This window comes from Amblyomma americanum, chromosome 10, assembly GCF_052857255.1.
Source record: "Amblyomma americanum isolate KBUSLIRL-KWMA chromosome 10, ASM5285725v1, whole genome shotgun sequence".
Taxonomy (NCBI): Eukaryota; Metazoa; Arthropoda; class Arachnida; order Ixodida; family Ixodidae; genus Amblyomma; species Amblyomma americanum.
Window position 1 is genome coordinate 1334712 of NC_135506.1, and position 26332 is coordinate 1361043.

Sequence of the window (26332 nt, forward strand, 5' to 3'; positions counted from 1 at the left end):
GTCTTGTCTTATGTAAATTGGAGCATGGGGCCGTTATATATCGTGGAACTTGCGTTAAATTCATGCAGCTGAGACTAAAAACTAGGACCGTAGTGCACAAACTCTGAAGAGCTGCCAGGGTGTTTCATGATATACTAAGGGGTGTCCTTCTGGTCTCAGGTGCTCATCAATGGTCGGGAGCTGACGTCACTTCCTGCTGTGCTTCCCAAGGTGACCATAACAAAGCCGACGTCCTTCTTCATCGAGGTTGGTGTTTGAGCGCAGAGTCTGCAGTGTTGAGTTGTCAATCGAAAAGAATGCAACACACGGGGTCCTGTTCCAGGTGGAAACCAATGGTCTGACGCTGCTCACTGACGGCAAGAGCCGCCTTGTGTTGACAGCCACCGAGGGCCTATACACGAAGACGATGGGTCTTTGCGGCACATTCAACCACAACAAGCAGGATGACTTCTTGTGCCCGGGAGGAGACGTCGATCACCAGGTGCACAGGATATATATAGCTAACAAGTTCACTATGCAGCCAGCTAGGGTATCAATGAGACGCGTTGGTCTTTTTCATTCTTTCGGCGCCAATTTCCGTCATCGCGCAGCCACGGAGCTTCGCTCACCACTTGTCTCACGCGTCTGAATGCTCTGGAGAAGCAATGGTAGGGCCTTACAATTGCGTGGATTCGGTCGACTGGAGTTTAAATCCAGGAATAAAAAGGCAATCTCTGTCTTTCAACGGTGCATAACAGCGCAAGGACACAATGACATAGAAAGGCAGGAAAAGTGGAGCATGTAAATACCTTGTAGGGAGTGCACGAAAATTTCCTCGCTGCACAGAGAACTGGCTAGAAAGAAACACACATGGGCGCGATCCGCTTCCACGAGTGGCGGCTGCGTGCTTGCAGCTCTCGTCCTGTGTCGCCGGCTACTGCGCATGCGCTGGTTTGGGTTCAATCATTTGAGCTTCGGAGAAGACAGGAGAGGAGAGTCACTCACATGCCGTGTGAAATAAGGTACAGCGTGCGAGCAAGGGCAGGTTTATTGTGCAGTGATCTTCAGTGCCGTTCTCCGTTGTCGTGCGGCGCCAGGTGGAGTCGTTCGCCAAGCAGTGGGCGGACGGCGAGTGCGACAGCGTCGAGCCGGTGAGCGTCCAGTGCGACTCCTCCCTGTGGCCGGAGAGCAAGCACACCTGCAGGCAGCTCTACCAGGGAGCCTTCACGGGTCAGTTCGGCATCGTTCTACTCTGCCTGCTAGCTGCGGGGCGCAATTCAAATGGTGAACAAAGCGCGGACTGGACTTCGTTCGATAACAGTGCCTCTTCGGCTGGCCGCATTCTGTGCTGGCGCTCAAGATTCTCTTTCATGCCGTTGCAGCAAATGAGGTAGAGCCAGCAAGTGCCTGTTGCTGGCCGTGTTGGTGCATATTCAGGAAAGACAGAGAGGCGCAAAGTATTCGATAACGGACGTAGCGAGGAAACAGGACGACTGCTGCACTACGTCCGTGTTGGTATCTCTTGCGCTCTTTCCTGAATAGGCAGAACCACTCGTCTAGGGAGACGGCTGTACACCGGTGTTGTGCACTGTCCCGGCAAACCTTTGCATGTCCTTTTCGCCTGCTTGTCCCGGCTGCATGCGTTAAACACTGAGTTTCCCTAGCCCTTGCATTACAAACGAATGCCGCATTGAAGTGACGAGGGGCTGATTGTCCCTCAAGCAAACCTGGTTCCAATAATTCGCATTAAGTTGCCGTGCCCTGTATGGTCTCACAAAGTGCAGTAACTGCTCGGGTGCTCGAATTTCCCACGAGCGCTACTTAACTAAGTGCAGTGACAGGACGCCGCAAGGGTAACGACTCCTCATTCCCCTTCTTTGCTCGCAAGGGCAATGTAAGGAGAGCGGGCGGACGGGGCGGTCATCCCCCCTCCCCCCCCCTTCCTTCCCAAAGCGAGCTGTTTTGCATAGGAAAACCCTGAACGCTATTTTTGAAGAAAAAGTCCAAGAAATACACAGCTCAAATGAGACCACTCGATCTAAGAGTGGCCTGTAAATCCGCCCTTCCTTTGTTGTGCGTGAAAAATATGATACCCTGCGGTACGTGTTTGGAATAACGCTACTAAAGATGCCTTTTGGCAGCGAAAACTAACGCACTTTTTTTTGCAGCATCCCAACACGCCTGTGGATAACGTTCAACTTTTGTCTTTATTTGGCACAATTTTTACAAGTATACTTTGTGCAGGCTTTTATTCTTTTTCCTTTTTTGATTTTTTACCGTTTAAGTTTTCCTTGCTTGAAATTGTACGTTTGGTTTGTACTCTTTGCCATTATGAGCCTCTACGCATGTATGTTCCCCCAGGCTGCTGAAATCCCGTAGATGGGATTACAGTACCTATAAATACGGCGGAATTAAATGGAAAATTTTCTTTTGCGTTCCGCAGCTTGCCACCAGTCGGTGAGTCCGGATCCGTACTTCGAGCTGTGCATCCAGGCCTCGTGCAGCTGTCGATCCGAGTCGGCGGAGTGCCTCTGCCCGGTATTCTCCCACTACGCACACGCGTGCGCCGCCAAGGGTCACGTGGTCGACTGGAGACCGCAGGTGCCCGTCTGCGGTAAGTGCATGACTGACTGCCAGAACCCCGCAAGAAAAAAAGAAGTTAATATTTACATTACGCAATGGTAGAGAATGAGCAAGGAAAAAGCGTACAATCAGCGGCCGCTTCATATATACGCAGTGCGAGATTGGTCTTCTGTTTGACGTCCTAGAAAATGCAAAAATAAAAATGTGCGTCCAATATTCAGATGTTAGCACAGTCTTACAACATCGCATTATTTTATTTTCTGGTGCCAAATGTACTTAGCAGTACACACGCGCATTTTCAGTCTACAGCTCTCATAACCGCTGTGTTGGACCGTTCGCTCTGAGTCACTTACTCTGCAGAGGCCCGCATGGCAACGCAGCTTTTCACGGCCGCGTGCTTGTGTCGTGGCAGGCGTGTACTGCGAGCACGGCCAGACGTACCAGAGCTGCGCGCCCGTGTGCGACTCGAGCTGCGCACTCATCGGGCGGAACACGTCGTGCGCCGGCCGCTGCGTCGAGGGCTGCGCCTGCGAGCCGGGCTACAGCCTGGACCGGCGCGGACGATGCGTGCCGGTCAGCCAGTGCGGCTGCCTCTTCGCCGGACACGAGTACCCGGCGGGATTCAAGCAGCGCAGACACGACAAGCACTGGTATGCCTGCACCCTCCCTGCACAGGGATGGTGGACATCTTATGGCCCACGTGCAATCAGTGGGGAGACACTGGCTGAAGGAGTATACATCCGCTTACCCTATAGGTACGCGGCAGGCGGCTGCCGAAATGATTTACCACAATGAAGACGCCGCTGCCACTGAACGGAGGCAAATAGCCGCAGTGTATAGCCAACGAGTGAGGGGGCGCGGCGGAGGGGAAGTGTGCACTCGGCATCGCGGTTGTACGCGGCCTCTGGCTCAAATGCGACTGCCCGAGGTGGCCTTTGCCGGAGGGTGCAGACGAGGGTGGATCCGACTACCAGGGATTCGGGACAGCTCTCAGCCAGTGCCACTATCACGCACTGTTCTGCTCGGTCATTCGCTTTCTTGCTTACGTCACAGATGATGACGCCACCGCGCCATTTTTTAATGTTCAAAGGCCACGTGTTGGCAGCCGAGGGAACTAGGAGCGCTCGGCCCGAATTCCTGGTGGTAAATTATATGCACTTGCCTACTGTCACTGGGCTGCGAAATGAGGCACGCGGACGGGACGATATCGACGACAGGCGATGCCGACCAACTGCGCCAACCTGGCGAGTTGGTTGGCACTCGTCAGCAAAGAACGCGAGCAAGACGACGACTAAGCGAGACACATGATCTTTAATGATGGGAGGGACGACACCGACTGCAACGACAACGTCTTCGATAGCCTGAAGCCAAGGGAACTGGGGAAAATTTGTTGAGGAATATTACCCCACAAAACGTACCATACTATACGAAAAAAAAAAAGTTCAACGGCTCTTCCTTTCAGTTGGCACGAATTTCGGCGTCAGCTGTATGTGCAAGGTCTTTGCGAAAGAATGCGTCCGGGTATTCAGCTGCCTACATAATCAAGTGCTACAACAACAAGCTGTATTAAATGGCCACTCAAGCCATTAATGCGACCTATTTTTGAAGTGACCGACCGCACTTGCGACTAATGATAATGAGTAGTATCACCCTCTTGTGACATGGCGTCATCTTATGGCGCCGACTACAACGAAATTTTCTGGACAGGCGTAGCAGCTGACTCCGTAAAACTTACAAGCGGCAAGACGCGGGCTGTGGGACAGGAAAACTGCCGCGGTATGCCATGCGACCAGCGCAGTGCAACGTTTGCATTGCTGCGCCAGTCTTTCATTGGCAGTCTCTCAATGTGTCTCGTTGTGCAGCGAGTGCTTGGCGGGCCAGTGGCAGTGCCGAGCGGCCAGTGCCGACGAGGTGATCCTGGTGCCTTCGGCTGGCGAGTGCGGAGCGAACGAGGAGTACACCGAGTGCAAGTCCAACTGCCCCGCCACATGCGCCACCTTGCACAGCCCTCCCGCGCCCGGAAGCTGCGCTGTCGACGTCTGCCAGGCCGGATGCCAGTGAGCGATCCGTCGGTTCTGACTGAGTGACGATAGCATTCTCTGCGGCGCGAACGTCAGTAGCGCAGTAATCAACTTTATTCGTGGCAGCTCTCGCTCTGAACAGTGCACAGATAACGCTCGTCTGCTTGCTGCGTTTCAGTGGTATTCACTGCGTGATGCGCCGCCAATCTTCAGGCACGAAGGAATGCCGGTAATGAAAAATGCGTTCACTGCCATCGCTGCATAATACCGCGATCCAAACTTTAGTCTTATGGCATGATCTTGACGGGAAATTCGCCGATGTATCTGCTTGGTAAAGACAGACGCGAAAATAATGCAGTCTAAGAATGGCGATTATTAATGCGAAAGCATCGGATGACTCATCCACGGCAAAATTTGCCGTCTCCAAAAACGTGGCGGCGTTACAAAACTCGCGATTGGTGGAAACGGTGTGACGCCATCAAAGGCAGGAAATACGAAATGTAAACCAGTAACAGCACCTTCAACTGCTTCAACTCCAAATGAATAAAATGGAATTAAAATAAAGTCGGAATAGAATCAAAATAAAATTAGAATATAACTGGAATAAAATTGTAATAGAACTACAATAAAATTGAAACAGAATGGTCGCATTACTCCTATGTATGTTCCCTAAGCTCCGCCGGTAGTTTTCATGACTGAAGTGCTTGTGTTGTGTCGTCTTTCTTTTGCTCTCTTCCTTCGCGGAGGAAGTTGGCAATGTAGTTGTAGGTGCGGGTGTCTACGTTGATCTAAAAGAGGTTTTCCAGTACAGAGAGGGCAGCCATGGCGTAGAGGTAGAGCATCCGCCTCGCGTGCGAGAGGACTGGGGCTCGAATCCCGGTGCCGCGCAATTCTCTACCGGGATCCGATGGAATTTCTTAACCAGGCCTGGAGTGCGGCCTGATCTCGGTGACCAGAACTGACAACGTACTCTCTCACCAGAGCAGGATTTGGCCACCCTGGTGCAGTACTTGGCCACAACCTTCTATGAATACAAACCAAAGAAGTTAGCGGGCATACGGTGGGCGCAGCTGGCAAAGGACAGGGCTAATTGAAGAGACATGGGAGAGGCCTTTGCCCCGCAGTGGGCGTGGTCAGGATGATGATGATGAATCTTATCCAACTAGCTGACCTTTTCACGTCCCCTACTGGTTATTGCAGCTCACTATCAAATGTTCTGGCAAGCTGCCGTTCAAAACATTCCCATTATTAGTTGTTGTGTTTTTAAATTGGGCGTCAGCATTTCTCCATCAGACGCTCTAGCATAGTTTCAAAAACAAGGTAACCTTGAACAGTGAATGATATTATTTCACTTCCCGCTTAATCGTATGACGAGCAATATACCGTAAAAAAGAATACTTTGGCGACCAGAAACCATAATACCCCTGGTCACCCTATATAATAGCTGGTCACGTTGAAAAAAAAAGAAAGAAAGCATATATTCGTTATGGTTGGAAAATGGACACTGCATGATCACGGGGTGTATATCGCCAACAATACTTGGTGGACTGATTGTTTACCGCGCAATCTCATTGCGAAGTCACAGGTTTGTGATCTCGCCCCTTGACTGACAGTGTCAGTTGCCACGACTTAGTTGCGGGTTAAATGAGGCGATGTAAAGGCGGAGTCTCGTAACGATTCTTTCATTCTTTTGCTCACTGATTATCGGCAACTGCTGTTCGTGACAGAAAGGCAAGAAACCTGAGTGACCTGCTCTTTTAGATACAAATAGAAAAAGAAACAAGGAATCGGAGCCGTTGCTAAATGCTGTCACAATGCTTAACTGCTCACAGATAAGCTCCCGGGGCGGCACTCGATGAAATGTCGGAGTGGCGACGTCCCGGCGCTCGTCGAAAGAATGCCGAAACAAATCCGCTCAAGCGTGTGTCGCCGTGGGCCTTTTCAGCACGTCGAGGGATGTTCAGCCGAGACTACGTGACAAGAATGCCCCTCGCAATTCTCCCGCGCAGGTGCCGCCCGGGCTTCGTCCGTGACGAGAGGACCGGGTCCTGCGTGCCAGCCGCCAAGTGTCCGTGTCAGCACGGGCTACGCAGCTACGCCGACGGTGACAAGATCGACATCGAATGCAATCAGTGGTGCGTAGACGCGCGCGCTGGCGCCGACAAACACCGCACGGGCGGCGACGCGGGGAGCCTCGGCTCGGAGCGGATGGAAATTCGCTAGCTGAACACCTCTGAAGGCTAATAAGAAGCATGGCTGTCGACGCCAAGTGGCTTTTACGTTGCCTTCGCCGCGCCTGTATTCATGGTCTCACCTCCTGCGGGTGCTGAATGGGCTCAATGCCTCCCGAACGTCAAAACATGACGGTAGCACAAGGCAAATAAGGATTGTGATTGAAAAACAAGCTCCAATAATCCAACTTTTTTTTTGCGTCCTACAACGTGACTAACGGAGCAGTAAAAAAAGATAAAATGTTACCCAAGTTTTTTTTTTCAAATAAATTTCATGGTGTCAGCCAAGATGTGAAGGGCAAGTAGCACCACACAAGAGAATACCCCTTTTTCTTCTTTGGACTTGGTGCTTTTCAAAATTGCAAATTGGTCAGTGAACAAAGCGCAAGTATGTATTTACGTTTACTGAAAATAGGCTCAGATCTCTGTGCATATCTTACGCTGGTCGACGAACGTCATGATGATATTAGCTGACGTTATCAATGTGTTCAACAGGAATATGCAGCGCAGCTAATTCGACAAGGCTCCTGTGATGCTTAAGAGCGACGTGAAGCTGCATACCACTTTCAAACGAGTGTTCTGCCTGCAACCAATTCTAATTCGCTCACGCATTTCCCCTTTCCGTCAGCGATAGATGACGCTGCAGGAACAGCCTAAACATCGTGTCCTTAAAATATATACCCAGTGTACTGCCGCAAACGTTCAGCAACCTCAAATCACAAGGGTAATGCGACAGTGGTAATGTTATCTGCGCGTGACGCTACCCTTGCATACTGTCCTTAAAAACGCTGCAGCTTGCATAGTTGCAGAGTTTTGATCCGTCGTTGAGGTGAAAACTGCATGCGAACTTCTCCCTGCCTTACATATAGTTGAGCTTGGTGAATTCCCTTCATTCAACCACAATAATGTATCCTTCCCTTATCGAGCTGAAGATGAGCCCACGTTCACAACGCACCAGCTTGTCTGCCCTTGATCAATGAAGCGAATGCCCCAGAATGTATACTACCGATGCCTGTGTCTAAAGCTACACTGAGTGAACTTTATCGCATTCGCATTGGTTGCACAGTCGACGCCGACTTTGCACCCCGGCCGCTCTCTCTCTCTCTCTCCTTGCAGCAAGTGCGAGCGCGGCCGCTGGCTGTGCACCCAGTTCGAGTGCGCCGGCACGTGCGCCCTCTGGGGAGACTCGCACGTCCGCACCTTTGACGGGCTGGCGTTCGACTTCCGCGGAACATGCGACTACGTGCTCGCCAAGGGCCGCCTCTCGGGCAACGACACGGTCAGCGTGGTCGTGCAGAACGTGCCCTGCGGAAGCAAGTCGTCGTGCGCCAAGACCGTCACAGTCATCGCAGGTAGTACGCTGCTAGCCGCTCTAACCTTACTGCGCTGCTTTGGAGGGAACTGCCAATTGCAGTTCCTATACTTGAGACAACTGCAATGAAGCACATCGTTGTCACTGTTGGCTTGCAACAGGAGGGCCCCAACCTTCAATTTCGATTGATTGATTGATTGATTGATTGATTGATTGATTGATTGATTGATCGATCGATCGATCGATCGATCGGTATTGGTGTCTGCAGCTAACATGACCTGTGTGCGATCTTAGGTGACGTCGGAGGGGCAAATTCTTTGAGGCAATGACTGCATGCTCGAAATCGTTTAATGCTAACAAGGTTACTTTAGCCTTGCCTGCGCCCGATCGCGAGTAGGTCCAGAGCTGTAGATAAGGGCGGGCTTCGTGGATTTCGACTTCGTGGAGGTCCCCACAAAAGGATTATAAGAATTTTGACTTTCACAGTAAAGCGGCCATTGCAGACCAACACCTGCTTACGGATAACAAAGCTTTGTGAAAAGAAATCAATGAGGCGAAAAAGCTGAGGATGGGGACGCTTGTTAGAAGGAGGTTTTTGTCCTTCATTCTTTCGCCCGTTTTTGTTTCAGGGGATAGCAACCTCGCTTTTTAGATTTTCTACAGCAAATGGCCATAATGAACGGCCCCACGCCTGCAGTTGCTAGGCAATGAAAATTTAGGAGAAAAGTTATGGACTACCACAATATCATTATTAAAGGCCCTCTATAACAGAAAGAAAGAAAAGTGGAAGGTTTGTTGAGAATATTTTAATCATCTGCAGGAACCAAATAAGAAAGTTGGTCTCTTTTCTGAATTTAAGGACGATGAAACTTCCAACGCAGTTTAGACGCATAAGAAGAAACAGCAAAATTCGGAACCATTCTCTCAACTTAAGATGAAGGAATGCGCCTGTAGAAGTTTCTGTGGTGGCTAAAAGGCTCGATGAGGCTTTTCAATGATTGACCTTTCAACAGCACATCTCCGTCTCCGGTTGCTGAGAGCTTGAGTGTGGTTTCATAAATAGGTTAGGTAATGCGGTTTATGCAGTCCAGCGAGGATATGCTATACTTGCAATAGGATAAATGAGAACTATCTACATTTTCACAACCTCTGTCGGGCGTGATGCGCCTTACCAAACCGCATTCAGTTCGCAGTAGAGGCCATGCAGTTTGTGCTGATGTTCAGTCTTGCACTTTTATTTATTTAAATCCGGTGCGCGTCCCTGCCGTAACTACAGTCGCCATTGTCGCGTGTTGTTGTCGTTATCGTACGAGGTGGGCTTAAGCTCAACTTTCGTGCCGCTTCCTTCTCCGATTGTGCGAACCTTGCTGTCGGGAAGTGGTCCGTAGTGCGACCCCCTGGTGCAGGCTCGGAGGAGCCCCTGGTGCTCACCGAGGGCCACCCGGTGCCACCGGTCGCCGAAGGGAGCGCCTTGAGCGTGCGCACGATGGGCCTCTTCGTGGCCGTCTACGTGCGCGGCAGCCTGGGCGTCTACTGGGACAAGCACACCCGCGTCTACGTGGTCGCCGGACCCACCTGGGCCGGGAAGGTGCGTCCGAATTGGCGGCAGGCTGCTGTACTCCACTGATCTTCCGGAACTAATTCCGAATGTGGCTCAGTTGACTTACGTCTGACGTTTCTTTTGCAAGTACGGAGGTGAGCCTGCCGCGCGTTTACAGGACCTAGTCCGGCGTATGTTGCGATAGTCTGCTGAACAGCTCCCTATTAGATGCCTGTGAGGGTTCGTACAGGCTGCGCATTAATTAGTATCGCAGTAATGAGGGAGGTAAATCATGAATCTGTAATAGTTATTATTTTCGTTTACTTCGGTTTGGCTCGAGCAGCAGTACAAGGAAAAGGGCGAGCAGAATCAGACACAATAATCTAAGGTTGAAAAAGCGAGAACAGTGCTCCAGCTCTGCATTGAGTTTATTCACGGAAATATAGGAAATGAAAAACGATTGCGACCTGAGGACAGATTTCGGCGTTCACAGAAATTGTAGGACGATAGTGATCGCGCGCCTGGCGAGGTACTTCGCTACGAATTAGCGCGTTCTTCTCTTCTGTTTGTCGCTGTTTTAACCCCGTTTCCGCCACACCTTTGCGCAGTAGCTTGCTTTTCCAGCTGTATGGCTCGTTAAATACGCTTCCTTCTCTCACCTAACCCGCTCCGTGCCAGGCATGCCAGGGATTAAATTACTACGATCAAATCACTGAATTTTTTAGCGCCTCCAGTGATTTTCAACGCAATGAATGACTTTTCTGGTCTCGTAGCTTGGCAATGAACAGAGTTCCTTGCCGGCAGTAATTTTTGAGAAGAAGTAATCAATTGCTTTTGAAATGACTTTTATCGAAAAACGCTGCTCCTCTTTGCGCTGGCTGAGCATCAGATTCTGAGTACGCAAAGCGGGCCAAATTTCTTTATTAAACCTGTTCTTTGGAGGTGAGATAAATTTAGATAGCTGGAATGCTTGCTGGAGCTGTCACAGGTGTAGGTGGTCGCCATAAACAGAAGTAATTTATAAACGTTGCATGCAGTACCTTTGGCAAGTAACTGTCATGTAACATTCCCTAGTGAGTGGTAATTAATAATAGGTAGCTTTCACATTAATTTCAAAGTGGCTGTGACGAGAGAGTGACAAAAGTGGCTGCCGTCCCTTTCGCCGTCGTGCGCAGCTGAGCGGCCTCTGCGGCAACTTCAACGGCGACGGCACGGACGAGTTGGTGCCCCCGTCGGGCGGTCCCGCGCTGCCCAGGGCCGAGGAGTTCGTGGACGCCTGGCGCCTCCACCCGTACTGCGCGCCCGCGCAGGAGCCGCACCACGGATGCGTGCTGCGGCCCGAGCGGCGCCAGTGGGCCGCCGCTCGGTGCGGGGCGCTCATGGAGCAGCCCTTCCGCGAGTGCCACAGCGAGGTCGACGTGCAGCTCTACTACGACCGGTGAGGGCGGTACACTGGAAATGAGGCACCATCATGGCTTGCGTTGCATGCTCACACGTAGCGCCTCTTTTGTTAAGGAGGCGAAAGCTTTACAACTCCATGTCGACAAGGTCGTGTCCGCAGCAGTAGTGGGGAACTTAGAAAAGGTAGCGCCAAACAAATGGTTGCAATTGAACGAGAATGATGTGACGTTAACGTAGAAACAAGAATTATGCCCATAAGTTGATTAGTCACTTAATTAGAGCCAGAAATATCCAAAATGTGGGTGGAGCCAGGGAAACGCGTGGTGCCAAGTTTGAAAACTCAAACTGCAATGGATGGAATTTGATAAAGAAAGACAATTAATCGTGGTAATTGGATGAATTTACATCAGCGCCTAATCGAGTAAATGTGACGTGAAGGGACAAGTGAAGCAAAGAGAGGGAAAGAGAAAAGAGGAGGCGTCAGTGCTTTCGCATTCCTCCAGTGCGGGTTACCGCAGTGACCTGAAGCGTTTTATTGTGAGTGCTTTTTACCTTACAAACTTTATTGCGCGTAATGACGACAGATACAAGTGCCCGGCCTACCAAAGCCTTAAAGGGCTTGACTGGCAGCGGCCGTCAATCAGACCACTCAAAAACTGCACATAGGTATTATCGGAGTATTACATTCAATATTATACAAAAAAGGCAATTCTTTAAAAGTGCGAAGCTAAAAAAAGCAAGAACGCACGAAAGGTAAAACCAAGGATACAAGGGATGCCTTTCATTCGAGCGAAATCACAGGAAAAGTCGCAGATAATAGACCTAATGGGCTGCGCACTCCCGCAGCGCGTCTTTATGTGGTCACTGTGCGGGCTGCATTCCCCATTATAACTATGTCTTAGTTAGCCGCTTAATGGCATACACTGCCAGTTATGAACATGCAAGTTGAATAGTTTGGTAGTGATAAAATTTGAGCAATTTCACCAGTTAATAGCAATAAGACAGAAAGAAGATGGTCATTTAATAGGGATAAGATCGAAATACTCTCATCATTTGACAGTGGCACCAGTTGTGTTTTTCTTGGTACACTCTTCATATTCCAAAGGCGGGCTAACAGTGCGGACAGTTTAATAAAAATTACCTGTTTGAAACCAGTCGACAAGAAGCCTCAGAGAACAGTCCTAAAATATATCCTGTATTAAAATAAGAGCAAACGATCTAAAATGCATGTCATTTTCAAACCGTCCTATCAGCCAGGCACAGAGGGCGCCGAGAACAAGGCTATTGTTCCTTATAGCGTTTTGATTACGCCATTTGCGGAAGTCCCCGGATAATGCATGGATCAAAATATGTCGCCTTGATTCGGTCAAAGATGGGATGCTAGCGGAAAGTTACGCTACCTCCTTTGTTCAGGTGAACTACTCAGCGCTTCTGAAAGCATGAGTGCAGTAGAGATATATAAATGCAAGGGCGGCGCTAATAGCTTACTTTTAAGGTCATAGGCGTCGCCGTGCCATAACCGTGCGTCCAGAAATGTGCCGTTGGTTATGACCGGACATTTCGTCGGAGTTTCCTTATTGGTAGGATTTCAGAACTCTGGCCCCTCCTCTGCACCCACGGTGTAGCAGCAGTGAACGCAATGGCATCTCATTGCTGTCGCCACGCTCATGTTGAGATAAGGTCTATTTTCCTCTTGGAAATAGTGCACACGACCGCGCTGGTCGATATCAAAGTGAAAGTGCGTATCTCCTTTCCCGAGTGTCTGAGCACGTGACGACAGCGAAAACGTTTTCAGCGCGAAGACCCCTGAGAGCTTCTCGCTGTCTCTGAATTCCGTGAGTCGAAACTCTTGTACGTGGCGCGCAGCTTGTAGGGAACATCTGGAGGGGGAGCAGGCACATGCCGGGCAGAAACGAAGCGTTTGAAGGAACGGCGTTTTCTGCACCAGCAGCATGCTCCGAAGCCTGATCTCACTTTAGCAACGTTAGTGATCAGACAAGGGCAGCAAGGGAAAATGAGGGCCCGTTGTGGCGTACGCATTAATGAGGGAGTGTTCCTCTTGTTTAGGTCAACTTATTACTTTATACGCCAAGTTAATACTTTCATCTATACCTTGGTTCAGCGCATCTGCATGATGTGAGTTGGTATGAAGCTTTTCTATCGATCAGGATCGCAACTTTGCTTCCGAGAACAGCCGTCGCTTTTTCGTGCCTAGGCTTCGGCCTCTGTGAGCTCAGAAATTAGACCGTCTTCCTGACGCCCGCAGGTGCGTGTCGGACACCTGCTCCTGCGACACGGGCGGCGACTGCGAGTGTCTCTGTACGTCCCTGTCCGCCTACGCCCACGAGTGCGCCCAGAGAGGAGTGCGCGTACTCTGGCGGTCGCAGGAGCTCTGCCGTGAGTTGTTGTCAGCGCTTCCTTTTTGTGCTGCTGCGCTCCTGAATCCTTACCTTCATCGTCATCAACAGAGAGGTTTCACCTCCCATCATCGCTGCCTCTTGTAATTGTAATCAACCACCTGACTTATTGTTACCCGACGCTACGTTACCCTTGCCTTGGAGTCAACTTTGGTATCCCGGGATATCACTCAGTTCACTCTGTCCTTCGTTTCAGGCAGCCCTCATTTTTTCCACCACTATCAGTGCCCTTTCCACGGGTTGGTGCCCAATGGTATTTCAAACCCTTCACACTGAAAGAGTTCTGCATGTAGGCAAGATGGAAAAATTCAAGAAATTAGTTTTTTATTTCTCCCAAAGTGTATGCAATAGAAAGAGCTGCAGAACTGCCTACGGCTTAAAGAACTGAAACAGTGAAGGTCTGCTAACAACTCAGTTCCTTCTTCTTGGCTCTAGCGACAGTAAAACGCTGAGTGCGCTTAACGAACAAGAATTGATACAAACGTAATAAAATGCATACACGTGTACACGTGCAGACTGCACCGAATTCTAAGCCTTGGCGTGTGTCGAAACGTTTTCGCAGTTTTCTCGCAGCTAAATTTGCAGCGCTTCCTGTTACGAGCCATGCCCCACCAGCTAACTCCCACCGAAGTTTTGCTAAATTTATCGCCCATTTAGTAGATAAATTTTCAATTTACCGCTTGCTGTCATGCGTGCAATAAAGCAGACTGTCAGCCCGGTGACATTTTTTTTTTACAGCACACACGTTCAGTAAGCGTACTCAGTTGGCTGCATGCACAAAGAAAGAACAATTTCGATTATGCTATATTCGAGTGTCTGTTGCCGCGCGTTTCTTTTTATGGAAGCTTGTTTAAGGAGCCGTTGATAATAACGCCTGTCACTCAGTCCTACAAAGGCCTACATTTACTTAATGTAAGCCAGGTAAAGCTCAGAAAACATGCCTGTTTTGTTCCCTTAAGGTGACATTGAAGACGAAATGAACTTGGCATGTAACAACAGATCATCAAATCGTAACGATGAAGACGCTACATTCAATCAAAAAGGACCCTTTCATAAGCTAGAACGCGCAAATAAATAAATAAATAAAAATATCGTCACTACCCGCTTAGTTCAGAAGTAAGCTGCGGTGCATCGACACAATTTTTTGCATGGATCCCGGAGGCTAGGCTACACCGCCGTTCATTTGAAACCGCAGAATGCATAGCAGTCAGTTTTTTCTCTTCTTCCCTTTTTGCCCCGATAGACGCAGGCCTAGTATCCAGGGTATCCAGTTAGGTGTGCGAGTGTCTGTGTAGCGAAAGGGGCAGGCACCGATGTGACCCGTACAGCAGAAAGGATCGGTGAAGTGCGGTAAGGAAATAAGAAATTTCATCGCAGCGGTTCAGTGCGCAACCTGCGACGAGTACTCGGCTTGCGTGAGCGGCTGCGAAGCGCCCAACTGCCTGCACCCGGCCTCTGAGGAGAACTGCCCCGAAGCTGCCCCGGTGTGCCTCGAGGGCTGCTCACCCGCACGCTGCCCCGCGGGGGAGGTGCACCGCAACGCCACCGACCACCGGTGCGTTCCGTACGCCGAGTGCGAGGCGCCGCCCGAGACCGGCTGCAGCACCGGAGGGGTGCTGTACAAGGAGGGCGAGAGGGTGGCCACGCCCAACCCTTGCCAGTCGTGGTAAGTGCTCCCAGTTCAGCCACTCAGTCTTTTGATCAATCAATCTAACAATCAATCGATTAATTAAACAATGAATCAATAGCAGTTTATTCTTAACATAATCGGTTTATCGATCCTCGTAACGAAAATACAGGTGACACATACAAATGTTCGTGTCACCCGGCGGGGTGCACAAGAAGCTAATTAAACACCCACTCACTTATCCATATTGCGTTAAATGACGAAGAAGATGCCATTGTTCACCAGCTGATGTTCTGAAAATGAAGTCGCGTTTTGCTATCACTATACTCTCGGTTAACCGCCATATTCCAGATCAGCCGTTCGTACCGGTCGTTAGCCAATTTATATTTGAGGCTAGCAAATCGACTTCATACATAGACGCGCTTTTTTTTAATACCACAGATCATTGTTCGCCACGGTGTAATTAACGGCACATTAAATCTGCCAAACATGCATTCGGAAAGCAATGGTCATAATGGATACCGTATAGCGCTTGACCTGGATGAGGTTGCATAGTCAGCTCCATTGTAACCTGCTGCCGTGGGAAAGGTCTGTCTTTTCCTGGGCAGCCTCCCTATTGCAGTTTAGGTGACTGCAGGCTCTTTGCTAGATAGTTTTTACCCTAAAAAGTTTCGAGTTGCGTTTCGCACGACATGCAGCGCTAAAAACAATGCTGTCCCGGCGAGGGGACAATAAAATTCAAATAAAATTCAGCACACGGCACTCAACCTCTCGAGGACCCTGTCGTGAGTAGCATAGGTTGCTGTTATGGGTATACGCACTCTCATCTGCACTGCTTTAACCACGTACGGAGTAAATATAACTTTTGTCATCTTGTATATAGTCCACTTTTCGCTCAAAGGATTTCGATCACCAGCCAAAGCTCCAAATACATGCCACATTTTGTTACGGTACCGTTGACTGCAACAGCAGCAGCAGTGACACCTGGCGAAAGCGGCTGCGTTATCTGTATGGAGCCTCGATGTAAGAAGACCCCCCCGCCCCACCTACTCTTTCCCAGAGACCAGCCACCTCACCACACCTCCTCCTTCATCAAGTGGAGTTAGCTCCTCTTTCTGTATCGATGCCAGAAGCACTACGCCGCAATGGAAAGTCGGGAAGCAGTTTTTGGGAAAGGACTTCAACAGAACGTTCATTAAAGGTGATTGAAGTTATCGCACTTTTCTGAATACCAAAGAATCGCGGTTCTTTGGCATGGCCTGCCCGAACACGACGCGCGTCTAGCCAGCAACGCTTCCGAGGGTATCTCTCCTCTGGGTTCTGGTTAACGCTTGAGAGCTTTTGAGGAACGCGCGCAGAACGCGACTGCTGATGGCGAATCCCGGAGACGAGCGCGCCTCAAGACGCGCAACGTAGACGAGAAAGCGTACCTGAATCGATAACCTCGGGAAATCCCAGATGCTAGCGGTGTCTCGTTGCGCCACGGCCTGGGGGCTCCGTTTTAATTAACCACGCTCCCATTACCTCGACCTCCCCGTTCCATCTCTCCCGGACACGCCCGCGCTGAACAATTCGTTCTCCCCTCGACGAAATATGCAAAGAATGAGACCTGGTTGGGTTCTCAAATCAATTTCGAAAATTGCCTTCCCAAGATCATCTGCCAGGAAATTCGAAAACCGGGATTGCTCCGGACCTCCCCCAATCTCTGCACAGTTCTTCTCCCAATTATGGGCCCACCGGGTTTTCTAATAATCACGCGTGTTTCGGACCAAACAAGAGCTCTGACGAAGAATAACCGCATGATTAGCTTGCCTCAGGGAAAGCAAGCAGAGCATTACGTCGACGAGAAACAGCATGCCGTCGATGGCAGCAATCAGCTATCGGTCGCTACGCTTATTTTGGTGTGAACAGGCCTCAGTGTACTCTACAGGAACGCGTAAAGTAAGCGTTAGAAGTCCTGCCCACTAGTCGTTGGAAAATATGGCGCCATTTCAGTGGTGCTCGCTAGAATCAAGACTGTGTGGCTGCTGGTTCGAGAGGATCTAAGATTCACTCTTTGGAACATATTTTAAATTTTTCAGTAAGATTTCCACTTTGAACATTCCTATACGCTGCGAAAAGGAGGATCGCACTAGGTCCCATATCCCCGATTGCGCAGCTCAGGTTGCTCTGACTGCAATATGCATCCTGTTAGCTTATTTTTTATCGTAGGGCAAGATGAGGTCTTGCAGAAGGAGCATTCCTATCTGGACAGCGCTGCTGTAAGCACGAACTTATGGCAGTATCAAACGGCCCGAGAAATTCGTACGACTCTATGCGTCCTTAACAAAGATGGAACAAAGGTATGAGCAACATAAAGGGATCTCCCAGAAAGCAGTATTTTCTGTCATCAATTTCCTGACTATGCTGGTTTAGAAACTTGTGACAATAATCAAGGCGTATGCCGTTGCTTGATATTCTGTATTTTAAAAGCGCGAGGAAATAGTAGCAGCTGTCGGAAAATCTACTTCACGGTACAAGAACACCTCCAGCAGTCAGTGGAGTGAAGAAAAGTGACGGTATAAACCTGGAACCTATCTGTTTAGCTCGTCATTCTATGATTGTCACCAATCAATTCTGCAGTTATCAATTCCAGCCAAGGCTAAGTGAGGACAGTGGATTCTAAAACATGTTAGGAAAGCACTCTAACTAAGTATGTCGAAATGAATTAAACTAAAGGTCACTGTGACTCAGAGACTGAACTACTGTTTCTCTCCCATCACCTTTATTTATTGTTTGCATTTTCACAGTTTCTGCAAGAGGGGAAAAATTGAGTGCATCGGCCGACCTTGTCCGATCGAGCTGAAGACGTGTGACCAGAGCGGCTGGTCCGACTGGTACAGCATGTCCACTCCACAGTTCCAGGTACGCAGTGGTCCTGCGACCACGGGATAACTCTCGTCTTCCACCCCATTGTGCTTAATCCATCCCAATAACAGTTTTGTGCCGCCTGCTTATCGTTTATTACCCGACGTCTGACCATTGAAAGGAGACAATGTGGGAGAACTAACTGGTGGCACATGAGCCTCACTTGAGAAAAGTGTCTTTCAGTAGTCTGTAGGCACTCTACCCAGATTCTGTAGACATATATCAACGCCATCTGCTGCTCTGGAAGTGTGCATTTATATATATTGCTGATGGCCAGTATGTTGTACCGTCACTGTTAGGTAGACATCGTGCACGAGTCATTTATACGTATGTGAAGGCCGACTGTCTGCACACCCTCCGAGTCTGAACCTGATGTCTGAGCAGGCAGCTATCTATAAACTCTTTTGTCGACTTGTTTTGAGACCATGTAGAGATATACCGTCGCACTGTTTTTCGAACCTCTTATCGGTTAACCGTTTACACACATGCACATACTTCATACACATGCAACTGTTTGGAAAATTAATTTTGCGTTGAACAAGAGCGAGAGACTGCACAAATAAGTTGTGGGTGGCTACTGTAAAGCATAGAGTACATGACGGCATTTCCGACGCTATGAGTTGTTTTGGGCTGGATTATTTTAGGGCGACAGTACAGAGACAAGGCATGTTATGTCGCCCTGCTTTTACCGCCTATTCGTACCAGCGTAATGACATTTATCACACTGTAATTGCGAATACTGAGTTTCGATGCTTGGTTTTCATTTCTTGTAATTACAGAAACAACCCGCCGCGGTGGCTCAGTGGTTATGGCGCTCGGCTGCTGACCCGAAACACGCGGGTTGAATCCTGGCCGCGGCGGTCGCTTTTCAATCGAGGCGAAACGCTAGAGGCACGTGTACTGTGCTATGTCAGTGCACGCTAAAATATCCCAGGTGGTCAAAATTATCCGCAGCCCTACACTTCGGCTTCTCGCATAGCCTGAGTCGATTTCTAAGCCCCATAAATCCAAACCAAACCGTTATAGAAGCGTCTGGCTCATACAAGGGCCCGCAGGCCAAATATTGTTGCAGGAGCATAAAGAATCTGCAAAATCTGCTTAAAAAGTGGTGAAAAATTACGTTTTTCTTACCCTTATCAAATTTTTTTGTCTCTTCAGGAGAGATAAGAATGATAACTCACTCCACATAGTGAACATGAAGCTGTATACTGGTGTCGATAAAAGACATAAGATTGGAAAACAAAAATAAATAAACTCTGCGACAATATTAATGGTGACGCCAATGTCGACGTTGGCCCCCTTTCGATTTCTCCACGGTGTCATCGAACGACGTGGAGCTCTCTCATCAGGAAGCCATCTTCCGGCTTCTCCTCCTAAGCTCTGAGGAAAACTGCATCAAATTTGCGCCCTCAGTGGACTCCCACCTTCGTGGCCCTGTGTACTTCTGTTCGGCCGCAACAGATGCATCCACTGTTGAGAAGTTCTTTGTTCCAATACCACTCCGATCGATGCATACTCGTGAGTTTGGCGATGCCACCGAGTGCATCGTGGAGTAATCCCTGACCGCGGCAAACAAGAGACGAGTGCCGCCGCCTAGCTTCACTCATCTGCCGCATTTGACACATATGCCCATCTTTCCCGGACATTCAGCAAATAGCCTCACCTGTGTCCGCCAGTAGGGAACACCGTGTAGCTGAATGCGATGTTAAAAACCTCGGATTTTGAGACAACTAGTTGGTCCCATAAGAGTCTGCGCTAACATGGTGAATATCATGGCTGACTGTTCTCCCTCGCCGGAAAGTGTGGCCGGCTTCCTGCGCTAAAATCGCCTGTTTCGTCGGGGTGTTCCGGAGATTCGGAATTGCCGCGGTGATTTTCAGAGCCCCTCGATCCTTGCAAAAGCCACGCCATCATTAGATGCTGCCACCACCGCGCTCACTCCGACACTTGCTCCTTCCTCACAGCCTGCTCCGCTTGCGCGTTTTTGTTTTATTGACAGCGGGAGCGTTTCCCACGCGTTTTAGTTCGTTCTTTTTATTTCCGTGCGCGCCGGTCGCCCTTGGCGTGGCTGCGCGATTTGAATGCTCCAAGTGCAAATGGACTCGACGTAAAGGGGCCCACAGCCCTCTTTGCACTCAGTGAATGCTCGAGACACGGAAAATGCCGCAATGTTCTCCGCGCACTTCATGGCAGTGCTCGCATGCGGTACGCGTTCTGAATATTCGAGAGTTTTACTCTTCAAAGAACCGCTATTTTCATATCGACACGTCATTCCCGAGGCTGTTTACTCAGTGAAGAGCAAAAATTGCGCCTTAAAAACCGCTCCGCAAAGGTCGAACAAAGTTTTCCAAGCATTTCCTGCCACAGCGCTTCAGCCGTCTGCTGCTGCAGCAGACACCCCAGCGGAGGCGGAGGGGAGCAGTTGGCGCTATTATCCGTCCAGGAGCTTTAGTGACTTTCAGTGTTCAGCGCCACGCAAGTCGTAGTGGCAGCCGTGAAAACTAGAAGTGTTGGTCCGGAACTCCCGGGCTTGTCATTGCAGTAAGGTTGTGAAAACAGTTTTGTCTTGTCGAGCATATGAAAGCTCGTTTCTGATCTTTTTTGGCTAGCTGTGTTTGCATTGAAAGTAGTTTTGTCACTAGGATGTGGCCATATCAGTGCAGGCCAATTTCAGTGTTTCGCCTGTGTGCCTTTAACGGGCTCATTGTCATTCACTCATACCGCGTCCATCTGTGCGAACTTTAAAACACTGCCGAAAAACTCAGGTTGGCCTGCGCTATACAGATTACCGGACTCTAATGAAAATGAGACTAGATTAACTGAAAACGCAGCTCTTGCTACCTAAAGAAATCAAAAGCTTGGTTGGGGGCCTTCTTAACCACATACTTAAGGAAGAAAATGCGACAGCATTTAGATTGCCTGTTATGGTGCCTGCATTGGATCTCTAATGATGCTCCTTGCGACTTTTCCTCCCAAATTCCTGTTGGAACTAGTTACATTTCCTTTATATGGTATGCATGAGTTATGGCCTTACATAATGTTGGAGTACTCTGCATTGAAATATCACGGGGGATTATACTAATCCGACCCCCTAATCCCCATGAATCCACCCACTAGTCCTCACTAATGCACCTTAATTCATTTTCTGGGCTGCGCCTATATGCTTCCAAAATTTTGGGGGTCCTTTGGAATTTTTAAGGGTGGGCTCACTTCCAAATTTTGGCGCTCCTCAGATATTCAAAATTAGCAGTGCTGATGACGTCACGACAATCTTGAGCAATGATGAAATTTCGTGACAGAGAGACGGGAAATTTTTTTGTGAGACAGCAACCTAGTGCTATCGCATTAAAAATGAAATAACGTTCTCGCCGTCACTGCTCGTTTTCGCAAACGCACTTAGACCTGTCCAGACAGATTGGCCGCACATCCCTGAGGCAAGGCTACAAATGCATCGGATACTTCAAAACAAATAAAAATCACGGAGTCCTTTTCGGTGCAGACGGTACAAGTTTCAATGTAGGGATGTAACAAAATAACTATAACGCAGCCAAGACGAACACAAGAAAGGACCACACAGGACTAGCGCTAAACTGCATCTAACTTCATTCGCTGACAGCGCAGCAAGTATAAGGAAAAACCCGGACATGCGCAGATACCGGTTCACACACAACACTATCAACATAACCGTTCAAGATATGCCATTTCCGATCTGAAGAGGTCACGTCACGTCTGTGACCCTCTTCACCATCTAGACGAAGAAAAAGTTCTTCTAAAGTTGAATGTAGCGAGGTGGAAAGAATTTGAAGCTGCTTGTCCCAGCAACGAATGCGACTTTATCGACCTGCCGTTAAGACGTCATCGTATAGCCACAATTAACGAGCCACGCAGAGTTGACGTTAGCTCAGAACAAGATGTCGGTGGCGGCGCAGCGCGGCAACGACTTCGAGATCCTGCTGGCGCACGCGGACCGCTGCCCCGTGGACAACATGGTGCGCGTGGAGTGCCGCACCGTGGGGGGCCACGTGGCGTGGAACGAGACGGGCGAGTCGCTGCTCTGCTCGGCCGAGACCGGGCTGCGCTGCCTCCGGGAGGACCAGGACGACGGAGCCTGCTCCGATTACGAGATGCGCGTCTACTGCCAGTGCGGTGAGTTCGTGTGGCTTCCGTCGTGCGAACAGAGTGCGGACGGCCTGTGTGATCCCTTCGATGCCGTATGCTTGTGGGGCAAACAGTACCAAAGAATATAAGAGCCGCTTTGAAAATGTGCGGAGAGCGTACGAGCTTCGGAGACCGTGTTAGTGGAAAAGAAAACTGTTAACATTATTTTGTTTGTGCAGATGTGATACAGCAGAAAAGCGCGCGAGGAATCCTTGCGAACACGCCAATCGCAGTAGTTCAGCAAAGGTCTAGTAAAGCATCGTCTGTGGTGATTCCTAGAATTACATTTTTCCGCAGGGCGTGCGCACAATTTAATCACATTTGGTGCGTTTTGTGCATGACTCACGCGAGAAGTAACGTATCTGTGCGTATAATACGGGCATAAAAATCAAAATACTATATACAGAAGGTGCACGACTTTATGCACACCATGCGCAGAAAGCGGGATTAAAAAATATTAGCACAAAAACCCATTTTGAGCAAGGAGATGGGTTATTGAATAAAGTTTCTGTGCTTTTTTCATACGCAGCCGAAGTCCCGGAGACAACCGTGGCTTCTTTGGTGCCAACCACTGTCACACGTGAGTGTTCCGAGTCATTGGGACGCGCGAGCTGAAATGCAAACAAAAACAGAGCCGCAAACATTGGCCGTGCTTGTAGTTGCAGTGCCCTGCCGTAGTCTTTTCGTTACAACTCTCTCGTAATGGTGGTTGACGGCCTATTTTACCTCTTTTTTTTGCGGTACTATTTTGCTCGAAGAATCGCTTATTCTTCTTTTTCTGCTGGAGCCTTGCGTGCATATCAGAGCATTACCGCGTGGTCTTCTTACTCCGCTAAAACAAATTTTCTTTCCGTACGCAAGAGAGAGAAATTTCTTCAGACGGATGGAACATAAGCAGGTGAGGATGTAAGTGTAAAAGACAGACTAAGAATAAGCTCACTGCGCAAGGTACAGGAGATGTGAATAACGATGACCGGAAACAAATGCGCTCGGATGCGAGCCCGATTTTATTTTTGTGCCGAGAGTAAGCCGCTCAACCTAGCAAGGACTACGCAGGAAAATAAGGGATTCAGAAAGGCCGAAAAAATATATACTCCGCGGACTCTGAAACAATTGCAGTCCTTTCCCAGGCGGTTTCCTTTATCCCGTCGAAACAAGACACGGTGGTGCGGCTTGATTTCCTTGATTTCCAAGAGGAAAACTCGTCTTTGACTCCGATTGCTGGAGGCTATCTCAAAACACGTCGGTGATTCGTGTGAGTAAAGACGTCAAGAAATCCTGAAAACCAAGAAGCCATCACAGAGCATAGTAAGGTGTCACAAGCACTGGTGGTATGGCGTATATCACAAAAAGTGAGTTTTCTATCATATATTGGCATGTCACGTATGTGCAATCCCTATATATGATTGTATATAGCTGCACGATCTCTTCTTAAATGTCGCGAAATAAAAAAAGGGTTGAGACGAAGAGTGTGCGCTGCAGCCGTCGCACACCGGTCGGGCAGGCGAGAGTATTTCTGCTCATAGAACATCACGCCGGGACTCTGTTGACAGGAGAACGAATGGCAGAGAAGGAAAGATCTGCAAGATCTTGCACAACAGCAACAAAAAAAGCTTTCCCTAGAAACTCGAAGGTAGCTCGCAAAATGCGGAAGTCGTGTACGATTTATCTGCCGAGTTGCGTTGAGTAATGGCGCCTGGGGACAGACACTACATCGTCTTCCGCCTGCTACCTATCCCGGCTGTTCGCGATGAGTTATGAGCTCGCTCTGTCAGACGGGAAACGCAGGCGTGTGGTGACAACCAAGATCTAGGGCAGCAACTTGGCGGAGTAGACAGCAACCCAAGGTCAAAGAGCCGAAAGCGAAATGTGGCAGCAGGCCATAAAGAAAAGATTTCTGATAACGGCGTGCGTTTCGCTGATTTAACTCGTTACAGCTGCTAAGGCGACTTTATTCATACTTGTACGTGTACATATAGAAAGCATTATAGCGAGTGCTGGAGTTTCATAGCTACCATAGCCGCTAGCGGAACTTTCTTCTGTTAGCTATTGTCTGTATTTCACTAACGAATACCAACTATAGTCCTTGCTTATATATCCGTTAGGCAGGCACGTATCCAAGGGGCCCCCCGAAATCAAGTTGCGCCCTCCTCACACTCGTTATTTTGGCAGTGCGTAGCCAGCTGCCAGCCACGCCCCATCCCCCCGCATCCAGAAGAAATTGCCTGGGGCCCCTGCCGAAAAACTCCTTGCCCCGTGTCTGCCGTTCGTGCACTCATATGGAGAGCTACGCAGTTGGGAACGAGTGGCGAGGTGCGGGCAGCGGGACAAAGAATGTGCGTCACGGTGCGTCGCGACTTTGTGGACGTCGCTTTGCTCTCCCCGGTTTTCGAATGGCGCGAGAAATGGACCAGATTTGTTCAGCCACAGCGGGTGAGGAAAAACATGCTTTCGAAGCTGTAAAAACTGATATGGCTTTTACTAACGGCCGGCTTCATGTCGCTAACTGCAATCAGGCGCCTATCGGTAACAGATAAAAAGTTAACTCTCAGAATTTAGTTAATCACTTTACTAGTTAGCATGACTGGCCTGTTTTCGACGTCCGCCAACGCTGGCATTACTATGGCACAAAAAGCTTCTCCTTGCCTAAAAGCCTTATTTTTAAGATTAGTGCCGGGCATCCATCAAACACCTGGAATAGCTTCTTAGCCTACACGGAAGCAAAAGCGGGAAACACAAGGGCAATCCAAATGGGCTTTCAAGGCCTGGGTTACGGTTACAATGTCGAAGCTAATAAGCGAGCACCATCTATGCTTACACTCTCCTTTAGTTCTCCTTCGGTTCTGCTCCGTGCTAGTTCACTGCGCTCGGTTCTCGCGTTTTTCCTTCTTATCGCTGCTAAATGAGTTCATCTCGAGCGCTGTGCCCTCCGAAGACACCTTTTGCTTGTGCCTTGTGCTTTCCGCACTGCTTTCCACGTCTGAACAAATGCAACGTACATCTATACTACGCATCTATGCATACGTCGAGCAAGTCAGGAAACAAAAACAAAAGTACAGGTACAGTCGGTGCTCACTCACAGTGGACAAACGTGTTCGCTGAAAGCCCACTAATACTGCACGATACAGCAGAGACGAACGCCACATGCAAGGCGGAGTGGGACCCAACTTTATTGCGCTGATAGCCGCATTGTGCCTTCCCAAGCAGCGTACTAGTTGTTGAATAGTGGACGTAATGAGAGAGCAACATGGTTTGCGGCTCCTGGGACTGGCACGCACAGAGGTGAAGCGAAAGCGCGTGTGACGTCACTGGTTCGCAGTCACCGGGCCGTACTGCGACGCGTGGACTCCGTGGATCAACCAGGACAGCCCCGCGGACGACGGGGCCGACAACGAGCTGCTGGCGAACGTGCCTCGCTTCTCCGAGATCTGCCCCGAGCTGGCGGCCGTCGAATGCCTGCCCGCGTTGCACCCCGCGCAGAAAGACCAGGAGGAGATGGCCCAGTTGGCCGAGCCCTGCAGCAGGAAGGGACTGCTGTGCCTGCCCGGCGGCACCCCTTGCATCGACTACAAAGTCCGCGCCTACTGCACATGTGAGGAGCTGAAATACTGTAACGCGTGCAGGGAAATTCGGCCGGTACTTTCGTGAGCTCCGCCCGAAATGAAACGCAAAGAACGCGAAACGTTAAAAGCTTACTAGCCGCTGTGTAGACTAAGCAGTGCCACTCGCTGAGCGATTACGCACTGATTCAGTACGATGTGTCTTCGCTAGTTCCATGCCAAGTTTAGCTAGAATAGACTAAACTTGTGCGAGAACCTGTGCTTGGTGAAGAGTGCATGCACAAGGAAGCTTCCCAGGTCGCGGCCGTCACGACAACATGGACAGAAGTGCAGTCTTCGATTAACAGATTAAGAACACATACTTTGATACCATGAAGAAGGAAATGAGAACGGGAAATTTTGTTAAGCTTTTCTTACGCGTTTTGAGGAACACTGAACTTCTTTCCGCGTGGCTCGTCGGATATCCGTAATAGGTCTATTTCCGTAAACGCCGTTTTACTTACGCTCAACTTGAGCTTTCTTTTTTTATACGAAACGTTCTCAGCCAGCATCGCCAACGGCACAAACCCGTTCTCGTAAAGAACCCTGCCAGACAC

At 49.4% G+C, this 26332-nt stretch overlaps 1 protein-coding gene across 2 annotated transcripts in view; it reads left to right on the forward strand.

Annotated features, from left to right (window-relative positions):
• LOC144106577 (uncharacterized) overlaps positions 1-26332 on the forward strand; it is a 216305-nt gene that overhangs the window by 41254 nt on the left and 148719 nt on the right. For both annotated transcript variants that reach the window (XM_077639422.1, XM_077639423.1), the window contains exons 15-30: positions 160-246; positions 323-481; positions 1077-1209; positions 2423-2593; positions 2975-3212; positions 4425-4619; positions 6593-6718; positions 7931-8166; positions 9533-9714; positions 10842-11104; positions 13334-13464; positions 14862-15150; positions 17901-18015; positions 21948-22164; positions 22706-22756; positions 25496-25768. In XM_077639422.1, the coding sequence (XP_077495548.1) occupies positions 160-246; positions 323-481; positions 1077-1209; positions 2423-2593; positions 2975-3212; positions 4425-4619; positions 6593-6718; positions 7931-8166; positions 9533-9714; positions 10842-11104; positions 13334-13464; positions 14862-15150; positions 17901-18015; positions 21948-22164; positions 22706-22756; positions 25496-25768 (2866 nt within the window). The remainder of the gene's footprint in view (positions 1-159; positions 247-322; positions 482-1076; positions 1210-2422; positions 2594-2974; positions 3213-4424; positions 4620-6592; positions 6719-7930; positions 8167-9532; positions 9715-10841; positions 11105-13333; positions 13465-14861; positions 15151-17900; positions 18016-21947; positions 22165-22705; positions 22757-25495; positions 25769-26332) is intronic.